Source organism: Gobius niger (genome assembly GCF_951799975.1).
Source record: "Gobius niger genome assembly, chromosome: 22".
Classification (NCBI taxonomy): Eukaryota; Metazoa; Chordata; class Actinopteri; order Gobiiformes; family Gobiidae; genus Gobius; species Gobius niger.
Genome location: NC_136873.1, coordinates 11832268 through 11845885, shown reverse-complemented (window position 1 = coordinate 11845885; position 13618 = coordinate 11832268). Strand labels below are relative to the sequence as shown.

General features: G+C 41.5%; 1 protein-coding gene across 1 annotated transcript; it reads right to left on the bottom strand.

The window, feature by feature from the left end:
- Window positions 1-2069: 2069 nt before the first annotated feature.
- LOC306981216 (uncharacterized protein) lies at window positions 2070-13496 on the bottom strand (the record flags this gene model as incomplete). The annotated part of the gene is made up of 8 exons (XM_079580778.1): window positions 2070-2074; window positions 2116-2220; window positions 2429-2752; window positions 4252-4545; window positions 4648-4935; window positions 5224-5499; window positions 7714-8340; window positions 13454-13496. The coding sequence occupies 8 exons, from the start codon at window positions 13494-13496 to the stop codon at window positions 2070-2072; spliced, it is 1962 nt and encodes a 653-aa protein (XP_079436904.1).
- Window positions 13497-13618: the final 122 nt, after the last annotated feature.

Here is a 13618-nt window from a genome sequence, read left to right as displayed (position 1 = left end):
TCTTTAAATTAGGCTGAACCTGACATGCTATACTTTTTATTTGTGTTTTTTCTTTTAACTTTGACCCTAAGGACCAATAATTAGAGGGTCTGCTCTGCTGGAAATATCGCACACACAAAAAAAAAGGTGGCCATTTTAGTGCATGCATATCAGAAAAATGTGAAAAACTATTTTTTTCCCTCAAATCCTTTTTCTGTTGGGAATTCAACTCATTTCTGTAACTTTTTTGTCATTTTTTTGGTCTTTTTGTTGTTGACATTTTTGTCTTTTTTTGTGTCATTTTTTTAATCAAATTTTTTGTCATTTTTTTGTCCATTTTTTGTCAATTTTTTTTGTTATTTTTTGTCATTTTTTCATCAATTTCTTGTCAATTTTTTGTCAATTTCTTGTGAGATTTTTGACACTTTTTCATCCATTTTTCGTCACTATTTTGTCAATGTTTTCTCACTTTTTGTCACATTTCCATCATTGTTTTCGTCTCAGTTTTGTTGCTATTTTCACAGTTTTTTTCCAGAAGCTTTTGGATTGGGGTAAAGCCAAACTAGAGAAAATGTGCTCGGTTCAGGGGGGAGGTAAGGGGTTAAATCAGCACAATTGTATTGACTCAAATTGAAATCATGTTGTATTTTGATTGGTTTGTGCAGCAGAGGGCGACATAGAGCACAAAATGGCACCATCAGTATAGAATCTATAGATGAATACGAGCGATCACTGTTATTGTTTACTTCCGCAATTTTCGCCGGATGTTTTGGTGAATGGTAGGCAACAGCTGATGCATCCAGGCCTCTAACTCGGTTTTATAAAATGATAGATCTGTTACAGCGCAAGAGAAGCAATGCACTGTTTATGGACATTGTTTTTGCTGATTATAGGATTTTAATATAATGTTTATCAAATATGAAAATGTAAAATGCCGACCACGGCCCACGGATGTGACGACATCGCGATCGCTCGTATGGAGCTTTGCTTTAGGTTGTAACCACTTGACCTGAACCGAGCACATTTTCTCCAATTTGGCTTTACCCCAATCCAAAAGTTTCTGAAAAAAGGTGTGAAAATACCGGTAGCAACGGAAGTGAGACAAAAAGTGACAATTGTGACAAAAATGTCACAAAAAATATACACAAATTAGACGAAAAAATGACAAAAAATGACAAAAATTTATGAAAAAGTGCCAAAAATGTCACAAAAAATGAAAAAAATACTACAAAAAGTTGACGGAAAAATGACATAAAATTATGAAAATTTCACAAAAATTTCACAAAAATTTCACAAAAATGTGATGAAAATTTGAGAAAAAATGATTAAAAAAATTATGAAAAAGTGGCAAAAAGTTGACGGAAAAATGACAAAAAATTAGGAAAAAAAAAATACAAAAATGAGTTGAACACCCCCAAAAAATGATGGAAAAAAAATCTGATGACGTGAGGAAAAAGATCCATTTAGATGAGTTGTAGATCTTATCTTTCAAATGAGGCGTTACACTGGCCTACAGGATTTGGGTAAAGCTGAACAGGAGAAAATGCTCTCGGTTCAGGCGGGAGTTAAGAGGTTAAATAAGCCTAATTTCATAAACGGGTGAATCAGTCCCTCCAGGATTCCGTATTGGACTCGTCCCAAACGTCCCGTGGGGGCGGAGTCTGTTCAGCGCAGGTGCAGGTCGCTGTAGATCGGATCCATTTCCTCCAGACGCAGGTCTTGGTAAATCCTTTCAGACTCCGGGCGGATGTTCTCGTATTCTCTCTGAGGAAAATCACATTCAAGTGTTTAGTTATTAAAAAAGGCCCTAATCTTCACAATAACGTGTTTAATTATTCACTGATTTAATGTTTCTCATAGATTTATTGTAAAATTGTGGTCTTGACTTGACTGTGGCTGGAGCAGCAGCTTGTTTCTAATAAAAGACCTTGGAGTTCCAGGTGGGCTGGTTCCTCTCCTGTAAGTGCGGGGCATTACAGGAGCTCTGGTCTGGCCTTAGATAAAAGTCCACTTGCCTCAGTGTTTGGACCTCCCTCTCCTCCTCCTCCTCGTCCTCCTCCTGTCGCCCGAGCTGTGACACAAAACCTTCATCAGCCTCTTCACACGTGTCTGGACATGAGGACGTCGGACACTGACCTTTACGTCTCCTGCAGTAGATCGTGAGGACGGTCGCTGAGACGATGATGATGATGATGATGACCACACAGATGGAGATGAGGACCAGGGTCAGGGTCGACACTCCTAAGATATAATCACATCACATCAAACATTCTGCTGCGTTCACGTGGACTGTGCTTTTCCTGAGACGTCATTGGTCGCTTTGTGTCATGTATCTCCTTTATCAGTGACTTTTTTTCCAATTGAAATGTAATGTGTGTAATGTTAGAAACAAACGGCTCCATAATAAAAACATGAAAACATCAAACTTGAATCTGAACCCAAACTGTACCTCCAGGAGTGACGTAGAGAGTTATGCTCTTAAAGCATGTCTTAATGAGGACAGAGCCACAGTAAACACAGGTGTAGTTCCCGATGTGGGCGGGGCTGAAGTCCTGGATCAGGAAGTGGGCGGAGTGATTGACAGATGGCAGGGTGGAGTTTCCAGTTGGAGACAGAAGGTGGAACTGTCCTGGTACAAAGGGTTTGTCTAAAGAGCAGGAGACACTGAAGTTTGTCCCCAACATCAGGAGGACCCTCTGCACCCGGGACGCCCCCTCAGAGGAGACGGACGCCCCCTCAGAGAAGACGGACACTCGGACACCAGGATCAAACTCTGAAAAGAAAGAGAGAACAGGGGTCACATCCTCCTGTGGTGTAAAGGAGGATAAAAGGTCTGTTGATAATCTTCAAAATCTTTTCCCGTTAATTCTCTATAATAATGAATAAACTAAAATATACTATGTCAAAAAGTCCCACAAAGGTCAGAGAAACAGCGTCATTTTCAGCAGAATCAACAGGTGAAGTAATAATTGTTTGTTACAGGTGAGAGAAGTTCCAAAGAAAGAGGAAATGTCTTGAGTGTCTGTAAACATGTTCTCGCTCCACCTGAGACACGACTGATACAACAGTGACATGTTTAACCCTCGTGTCGCCTTCGCGGGTCTTTTTGACCCGCTGTCATGTTCTGGGCATTTGGATGCAAGGTGACACAAGGGGGCGCCCATCCAACCTTCTCAGTGTAAATGTGAGTTGACTTTCTTCAGAGTGAGACTTTAGGTCAGACACCATGAGTGACAGTAACATGACGCTAAATACAGTGAGCTCTTTGTTTGCAGTAAAAAGGCTGAGGCCTCATTGCTCTTCAGTCACAGACTGAGAAGTGAAGAAGGAAGTCATGGAGCTTCTGCTTTAGCCAGAACTTCAGACTTCTGCTCATGCAAGAGTCAGATCATATTCTGAAACTCAATTATGTAGTAAAAACATAATATATGGAAAATTATTATTAAAATTACGGAAAAAAAAATGAAAATCCTGTATCTATTAAAGTTTTTTTATTTACTCTCATTCAAAAAAAAACACAAACAAACCCAGGTCATTGGTATCTGCTGTAGAGTCATGTTTGTCCCAGTTCCTCTGAGTCGTGGTGCAGCAGGACTGATGTGAACAGATGTTACAGAAGAAGCTCATGAGGTTCATTTCTTCAACAGTTTCTATAGTAACTATTTTCTCCAAAGTAAAAGTAGATCTACCACAGTCCTGTCCACATCTGTCCCGGTCCACCATGACCCACCACGACTCAGAGGAACTGGGACAAACATGACTTTACAGCAGATACAAATGGGTAGGGTTTGTTTGGGTTTTCTTTTTTAGAATGAGAGTAAATCAAAAAAATAAAAATAAAATAAAAATGATTAGATACAGGATTTTAAAATATTTTTTCTTTTTGTAATAATAATTTTCCATATGCTTTTACTACAGATTTGAGTTTCAGAATATGATATGACTCTTATATCCAGCAGAAGTCTGAAGTTCTGTCTAAAGCAGAAGCTCCGTGACTTCCTTCTTCACTTCTCAGTCTGTGACTGAAGAGCAATGAGGCCTCAGCCTTTTTACTGCAAACAAAGAGCTCACTGTATTTAGCGTCATGTTACTGTCACTCATGGTGTCTGACCTAAAGTCTCACTCTGAAGAAAGTCAACTCACATTTACACTGAGAAGGTTGGATGGGCGCCCCCTTGTGTCACCTTGCATCCAAATGCCCAGAACATGACAGCGGGTCAAAATGACCCACGAAGGCGACACGAGGGTTAACTCACTGTCGGTGTTACTGACCTGAACATGTCAGGAGCAGACCTCCTTTGGTCTTGTTCATGTGTGAGTCCAGGTCCAGGCAGTTTGTGAGGCCAGACCTCTGCTTCACACACTCAGGCTGAAGCCTCCAGAATGGCCCGTGGTAAACCCTCAGATACTTCACTTCCAGAGCAGATCCACAGCCCATCTGCTCACACAGCACTGAGGCAATGTCCAGGTCCGGGTCCTCACTGGTCATCACTGGTCTCCACTCGTCACTGTGTCTCAGCTCCATGAAACCAAAACAGCTGTGTCCATTGAACCTCATCACTACATCTGGATCAAACATGGACAGTTTACAAACAGAAAGTGTGAAACCATAAAGGTTGATGAGTTTCTCTGCAGTGGAGGCGGGGCCTCAGACAAACAGAGAGTTACCTGAGCAGGTGAGGTTAGCAGCCGCTGAGCAGCGAGTCTCTGAGCTCTCACACTCCTTCAGTGAAGTCTCTGCTCCGTCACAGTGGAAGGACCTGCCCACAGCTGGACCCTCAGTGAACAGCGCCCCCTGGTGGAGCTCAGACACAGCGCCACAGTCCAGCTCCGCACAGACCACTGCAGCTTCAGTCAGACCAAAGTCCCTCCCACACACACTGCTCCAAGACCCGTCCATCAGCAGCTCCACAGAACCAGAGCAGCGTCCGGGACCCGCACTGAGGCGCACCCCGTCTGAAAACACTAAACACTTCAGTCACAGAAACACTAAACACTTCAGTCACAGAAACACTAAACACTTCACTCACAGAAACACTAAAGACTTCAGTCACAGAAACACTAAACACTTCAGTCACAGAAACACTAAACACTTCAGTCAGCATTTGGTCATGTTTTTACTAATGAATGTGACTGAAACACTCTCAGGTCAGAGCTCCTGAACTCCCAGTGACCTTGAACACAGCATTAAGCTCAAAGGGAAGAGGAAGTGTCTGGGGAGAGGGAGGAGTGTTGGGACTGTACCTTGTGGTGTGGTCACAACTCCAGTGTCTGGGTTACTGAATCCAGCGCTGTAATCTGCATAGACAGACATCCTGTAGGAGGTGTTTGGGAGGAGGTGAAGGATCTCTGTGCTGCGTTTGTGTCCCAGGACAGAGATCCTCTGAACTTGAGACTCAGGATGAACCAGATGCACAAACAGAACAAATCTCTGGACCTGGCGGCTGTTACACTCCCACGAGGCTCGCAGTCTCCTGGGCTGGACGTCTGTGAACCTCAGAGACTCAGGCTGTGGTCGACCTGGACACAGACTTTATGATCAGCAAAAACAAACTCAGTTTGAAGTAACATTACTTCTACTCAGTGGAGGAAGTACTGCAGAGTTTACTTAAAGGCACACTGTGTAACAGTAAAACAAAAACACAGAAACTGCTGCTTGTTCAGTGGGTGATCAAAGAGGACCTGTTTAAATCTCATATTCCTGCCTTTAGTCACATCTCCATGGAGACGAGCTGGAGACGTCCCGCTCACAGTAAAGTTATAGTAAAGTTATAGTCAGGTCTGAGGAGCTGAGCCACTCACAGTGTACAGGACTTAATGACTACAGGCCGGTGGCGCTGACGTCTGTGGTCATGAAGTCTTTTGAGTGCTTGGTCCTGCATTGGAGTTTAGACACCTTAAAAAGAACTTTAACGCCTGGTTTAAATTTTTTCAACACTAGACTAGGCTGGATCTTCCTCCTGAGATAACGCTGGGTTAGTAACAATAAAAAAAAAACAGGCTGGTTTTCGTAAGAAGAAGTTTTGAAATCTCGTACTTAACGAGGGTCGGACTGTTAGCATTGGAGCTGCGCAAGCTACACGTCACGCAAAGGCAGAGTCTACGGTGAAGATCCCGCCCTTATGCCCTTTTTAGGAACATGCTTCGTCAGAGCTGGGGAGGGGGAGTCTGTAAATCCGCCATGACTTCCCCCACGACCGTGGTCATTATGGTAAACGGGAGGAGTGAGCAGAAGACGTCCATTTATATATACAGTCTATGGTCCTGCCCCTCCTCAAGGACATCTGTAACCCGGGTAAAAACCGCCCGGTTATTAAATAAAATAAATAAATAATATCTAGGCTGTAGGAGCGTCTTTGCGTCACTCGGGTCATGACCTTACGCCTGTCACGTGACCGCAGCCACCCAATCGCGTAGCAGTAGCACCCCTTACAAGCTGTTGGGCCTGTTCCCATTCAGTAGGGTGTGGGACGCACAGCGAGCAGCTGCCACAGGTCAGTCTCTTGAGCCGCTTACTTTCCTTCTTAAAATGCTACTATGTTCGGGTGCTTACTCGGTTGTTGTACTCCTGTAGTCCTCGTCTACCTTGGGAGTAGGAGCCGGTTGATCGCGTCGTGCCGGAAAATATAACGGGTCTTGGCCAGGTTTACCTGCTGTGGTAACCACGGATCCGATGGCGAGCTAATGTTCCTAGCCTTGGAGCGGAAGAACCTCTACATCTCCCAGTTGGGGTAGGAGGCTGTGGACAGCCTGTTCACCCTCTCACTCCACACACACACCTGCGTTTTGGACTATAATAGACTCTTGCTGCGCAACTGAACTCTGCTAATCGCAGCAGCATAAACGAACTGAACAAACTTTATCCTTGAGCTACAACCAGCGTGCCGCTTGTTGTGTGTGTGGCTCAGAGTCAGTCACTACCCACGTTGTGGGAACGAACTCTGGTTTCCTTTTTTTTCCCTTTATATTTTGTTGGGATTTACTCTGCAGACTGTACATATTGGGTGTTATTTCTTTTGTTATTTATGCTTTATGTCACTAATACATATATGGTACCATCACCAAAAGAACCCTATGTCTTATGTTAATTATTGGGCCACTACCTCCGAGAGCTGAACCTAGTCTTCAAATCTAGCCTAGCATAAATCCGATTCACGGTATCTGTAGTATTTAGCCTGGGTGTATGCTACACATCACCGCCCCCCTCCTGGACCCGCTGCAGTTCACCTACAGAGCCAACGGATCTGTGAACGACGCAGTCAATCTGGCCCTGGAACATCTGGCCTCCTCAGGAACCTACGCCAGGATCCTGTTTGTGGACTTCAGCTCTGACTTCAACAGCATCCTTCCTGGACTGCTACAAGACGAGCTCTACCAGCTCAGCTTCCCCAACTCCCTCACTGACTTCCACTCGGACTACGAACACTGGAACTCCTCAGGGCTGTGCACTTTCCCCCTGGCTCTTCTCCCTGTTCACAAACTGCTGCACCTCCAGTCACCAGCCCGTTAAACTGATCAAGTTTGCGGACGACACCTCCCTCATCGGGCTCATCTTGGACGGTGATGAGTCGCCTACAGGTATATGTTGCACTGTTGCCGTAGTGTCACTTTTTTAACGTTATTTTTCATCTTTTTTTAACTTTTTTTGCAAAGTTTTTAATGCACTTTCAGTTTGTGACACTTTTCTACTTTCATGTTTAGATTTTCATTTATGGAGTTGAGTTTATAACTTACTCAGCTTTACTTTGATCCAACGACTCATGGACTGAGTCAGTTCTTCAGAGATGTTGGAAATGCTGTTATAATCTTCTACAGTGAAGACCTCTGCGTAAACATCATCTCTCTTAATGACCTTTAGCTCATCAGTGACTTTAACTCTGACCACAAACACTTTCACACCAATAAACCACAGACTATTCAGCAAATCTGTGTTAACTCCTGATGAGTTCCTGTCAGTGACGAGGATTAAGATGTCAGGGGTTTCTGCTCTGTCTCCTCGATCCGTTTGGGTAATATTTCTCCTGATGAACTTCACAGCGCGGTCAGAGGATCCTCCAGGGAGCGGGGGACTCTGAGACACCCGTGACACGGCGTCCACCATCGAGGACAGATTATGAAACGTGTTCAGGTAAAACTCGACCTCAGGATCCCGGCCGCACTTCACCAAACTGACCCGCACCAAATCAGGACCGACCGGACCGACCATGGGGAGCAGGGTCTTCAGGAAGTCTCTGACTCTGGAGAAGTCGTCTGGACCGATGTGGTTGAATCCGTCGAGAAGCAGCATCAGGTCGACTCTGAGCTCCTCCTCACTGAGAGAGCACTCTGCAGAGACACAAGAGCCGTTACCACCAGGAGGAGCTGTTGAACACCGAAGTAGAATTATGCAGCACTACAACATGTAACAATATCTCTACTCAGGATATAAATGAAAGACGACTGATTGACAGAGGCATTTTATGTCCTCATAATCATTGCTCAAGAAGAAAACAGTAAAAACACGGCCCCAGAGACGCACGTTTGTGAAGAAACCACTGAGTCAGTGTTTAAGCTGCTCAAGACATTAGCATGCTACCGGTTAGCATTTAGCTTCAACCGTTCAGCTCTGACCTCTCCAAGAGAAAGCCCTGAACCACACTCCAAACATGGATACAACATGTGACAGAGGTCAGAGGTCAGAGTTGTTACTGTAGTATTTCCTCAGTGTTCATAGATGTGGCCACACATCTGTTTATTGTGTTGAAGCCATTGACAGTTGATTGACAGTTGCTAACCGGTAGCATGCTAGCGTCTTAAGCAGCTTAAACACCGACTCACCGGAACTATACGTGATGTCATTGTAAACGCATGTATTAAAGCCACACTGTGGAACATTCCTGGTACTTCACCAGAGAAACTGACTCAAACATGCTCCTAACGCTCGGCTCCACAAAGCTGTTTCTGCTGTGTTAGAATGAAGCGTCTGGAAGAGGAGCTGATGGATTTCAGCCGTGTTCATCGACCTGTGGTGAAAGCAGCTCAGCAACGTCTACATGGAGACGAGCTGGTGACGTCCTGAACAATCTCAAAATGTCATTTAGGCAAAAACATCACAGTCCTGAACTTACGAAGACGCACAGGCAGAACAGAGAAGTTTAAAAATGACCAAAAAATAAATAACTATCGGCCACATCATTACAAAACACAAAGAGGACATGAGTCAGTTTATAAACATAGATACATGATCCTATTCTAGAGTCAATAATGCTGTTCCAGACACGGTTTGTCACTGCCCTCTGCTGGTGGAAACTGGTAAAGCACCAAACTGAGAGACACAAAACAAGTGATAAAATCAACTAACTAAAAAATACTTTCACCTAAGTTATTTATTTATTTATTTATTTTTTAACCATGTAGTGGTGCAGAAAGTACAGAAAGTATATGTACTGCTCTCAGAAATTCAAGTTAAAAGTTTTGTTTTTATTTTGGGGGCGGGCGCTTACAAGCCTTTTGCTTCGGCCCACTCCTAAAAGAATTTATAAAATGAAATAAATACTGTTTTTGGGACGTGTTCGTATCTAAAATAGTGACTTTAATCGTGAAAATTCACAATTTAATTCTCAAAGCCCCTGTTTTTATATATTATGAAAATAATAATAATGTCTAGTGAAGTGATAATATATTTGTAATAAAGATAATGAAGATAAAATGATAAATATAAGATGACAATGCTCTAAATCCATGTGTGATTCATTCTTTGATTAGTTTTTTTTTTTCTTCACTTTTCAAGAATATAAAAGAAACAATATAACAATGTGTAATAACGATAAAAGCAACAACAGTAAGGCAGAGGTTTAAAGTCAAAGCATCAGATTATTATGAAGCCACTGCCTTCTTAGTTTTAAAGAGTCCTTCAGAGAAATGACTTCTTTTACGAACACAATCAAACATTTTCATAAAGAGTTTTGCCATAATTATAAGATTAGCAGATTAAGATCATCGTATTTTATATTTTTAACGTTTGGTGAATCTTTGTGCTAAACCAGCTCTTCTCAGAGATAAGGGGAAGTTTTGCTTTAAACTTGTTGTTACAGTTCTTGCCCAAAAGGGGGCAGAGCTGGACCAGTAAAGACATGAGGGACCAGGAAGCATCAGTGAGTAGAGAGGAGTCGAACAGTCACTGACAGGGGCGTAGCACCAAATTCTGGGCCCTAGGTACAAACTATCTTTTTGGACCCCCCTCATATTTCTTGTTCTTTAACCACATAACAGTGGTTTGACAGTGCAGTTGATTTATTTTCTATTATAACTTTATTATACACAGCGACCTAAACATCTAGATTAGTCCTGGATACTTAGTTCATTGTTTTGTTTTTGTTTGTCGTGTACTCAATGTTTGAATTTCATCTGGATCGGCTTCAGTTACAGAAATTGAATAACCTTCAATCCCGGTAGTGATATAGATATTTAAATAAATATTCTGCAGCATATTGATTATTAGCATCACATTAAACAGGACGACTGCACCAGGGACATGGGATATTTGTGCTGGGAAGAACAAATGTGTGACTTTAAAGTAGGCATTAAAAAAGAAATATTCTACTATATGTTGTCTCTTGAACAAAAAAGCTCCAGGGCTTCAGCCTCATTTAGTCTCGCTCCATATTTGAAGCCGGCTGAACCATTTGGAACATTTTTAAATTCATCCATCATTATTGTTTGTGCAAAATTCTGTCTAGCAACCGTTGTATTTCAGGTTGTGTTCAATTCTTACAGTATCAATTATGAGGAAACTTAGAAAGTACAATACAGAACGCTTTTTGCAGCACTTTTTAGGGCCCCCACCCTGCTCTACCCTTTACCCCCCCAGTCCGACGCCCCTGGTCACTGATCATGAAACTCTCAGATCTAAAAGTCTAACACTAACACGTAGTGAAGTCATTTTTCTTTCTTTTTTTTTAAATTTTGTATTATTATTTTTATTTTAAAGGAATAGGCCACCGTTTTTACACACTGAGATATGTTCTTACCTCACTTTAGCCGAGTTAATATATCCCCGTCTGGTCTTTGTCCGTGCGCTCACACATACGCAGCCTCTCCCACATGTCACATAGCTCCAAAAAAGCTCACGATAGAAGCTACCAAGCTCTTCCACGTGTTCCCTATTTAAATAAAGTTACGTGAAGTGTTTTCTTGCGAAGTATATTTACACAGAAATGTAACATGTCGATTTTATAAGCAGATAAAAAGGGGGACTATATTGTGAGGCGTAATGATACGAGGAGTAAAACGTCCGCGCAGTAACTCCTAAAGACTTCCCCGCTCACTTCCGTCAATAACCTTTAGGAGTTACTGCGCGGACGTTTTACTCCTCGTATCATTACGCCTCACAATATAGTCCCCCTTTTTATTTGCTTATAAAATCGACATGTTACATTTCTGTGTAAATATACTTCGCATGAAAACACTTCACGTAACTTTATTTAAATAGGGAACACGTGGAAGAGCTTGGTAGCTTCTATCGTGAGCTTTTTCGGAGCTATGTGACATGTGGGAGAGGCTGCGTATGTGTGAGCGCACGGACAAAGACCAGACGGGGATATATTAACTCGGCTAAAGTGAGGTAAGAGCATATCTCAGTATGTAAAAACGGTGGCCTATTCCTTTAAAACAGCCAGAGGTGATACCCGGCACGAGGCCTTTCAACATAGCACATCGCAAACAGAGCCAGACGAACTCACGGTAAACAATTCAACAAAAGAAGACAATAATATAAGACAAACAAAACAAAACCAGAGATTACATAAATACAAAATGACAGCACAGACGATGACAAAAAGAGGAGAAAGGCATGAAATAGTTTTAAATATATAGATAACAATGATGTGTCACATAGAGCGAGTGTACCATGAGCCCATATAGAGGGGGTGAGCTTAAACTGAAGCTTCTAGGGCAGAACTCCAGCCCATACGACATGTGAGCGGCTGCAACGATTATGTAAAAAGTTCGTTTTATATATTTAGTGTTTTGATCGAGCTCTTATTCCAACCTTTGTTTAGAGATCTTACATACATTTCAATTTCATTTAAGAATATTCAGTCATGTCTTCGTCAGCTTCAGTCAAAATGTGCACTTCCTGTCAAGCTCCTTCACAATAAGACACTTCCTGTTTGCCAAATAAAACCACTCTCCAAACTTCATGCATTTTGACCTTTGTAAATATTGTAAATATTCTTTATGATCGATGAATAATCATGTCAACTGTGTTTAGAGCAAGTCAGTGTAAATAAGTCACAAACCGACTAAAAAAGACGATTAAACAAACTCTTTTTCTCACTTTATAAACAATAAATGAATAAATGATGCTCAGCGACGTCACCACAAAACGCTCCGAACTTCAGCAAACGTTTATTCTCATGAAACGAAGCCGATGTTATGGTTTTATTCTTTCCTCTAACAGCGGAGAGTGGATCAGTTTAACCACACGTGACACTTTTATTTGTTGGTTGTATCACGTCATTTAAACTTGACTAAGACAGAAAGATAAAGGGTTAGTGCTAGATCGTGTGCAAAAAATGATGAAAAATTGATTAAAAATGGATGAAAAATGGACGAAAAAATGTCAAAAATGTGACAAAAAAATTACAAAAAATTGACAAAAAAAGTGACAAAAAATTGATTAAAAATTGACGAAAAAATGGCCAAAAAAATGACAAAAATGTGACAAAAAAGTGACGAAAAATTTATGAAAAAGTGGCAAAAATGTCACAAAAAATGTCACAAAAAATGGACAAAAAATGTCAAAAATGTGACCAAAAAAATGATTAAAAATTTATTAAAAATGGACGAAAAATGGACGAAAAATGGACGAAAAAATGTCAAAAATGTGACAATTTGTGACAAAAAAAATACAAAAAATTGACAAAAAAAGTGACAAAAATGTGACAAAAAATTGATTAAAAATGGACAAAAAATGGACAAAAAAATGACAAAAATGTGATAAAAAATTACAAAAATCAGTTGAATACCCAACAAAAAAATGTTGGAAATAAAATCTGCTGACGTGAGGAAAAAGATCCTCTCGGTTCAGGCGGGAGTTAAGAGGTTAAACCATTCCCCTGGCCCTAACCTTAATTTGTGTCATGATATCTCACGTTTTCACAGCAGACTGTCCCTCCGGAGCAGACGATCTAGCACTAACCATAAAGATAAATTGGTCATAAAACAACCGCTTTCTCCGATTAAAAATGTGTTTTTCCACTGATCAAAGCACATTTTGGAAATTATTTTCTTCAACTTTATCCTCATAAAACTAGGGTCTGTTTTTGATGAAAATTAAAGTTGATTCTTGTGAAATGAATGTTCTTCCCTCATTAAATTACAGCTTTTGTTGTTACTTTGAGATTGTTCGACTTCATTTTTATTCCGTTTTAAAAGTTGCACAAAAAACCGCATCATTTAACGACATTTGGATGAATTAGAAACAGAGTTTTACCTGAACAGAAGAGAAGGAGCAACAGCAGAACTGGAGGATCCATGTCCACGACGAGGCCCAACTGAACCAGGCTGAACCAGGACTAAACCAGGTCTGAAACAGGACTAAGCCAGGGCTGAACTGCCTCTGCCGTGTCGTGTTCGTCTTATCTGCCGTTGTTTCCTG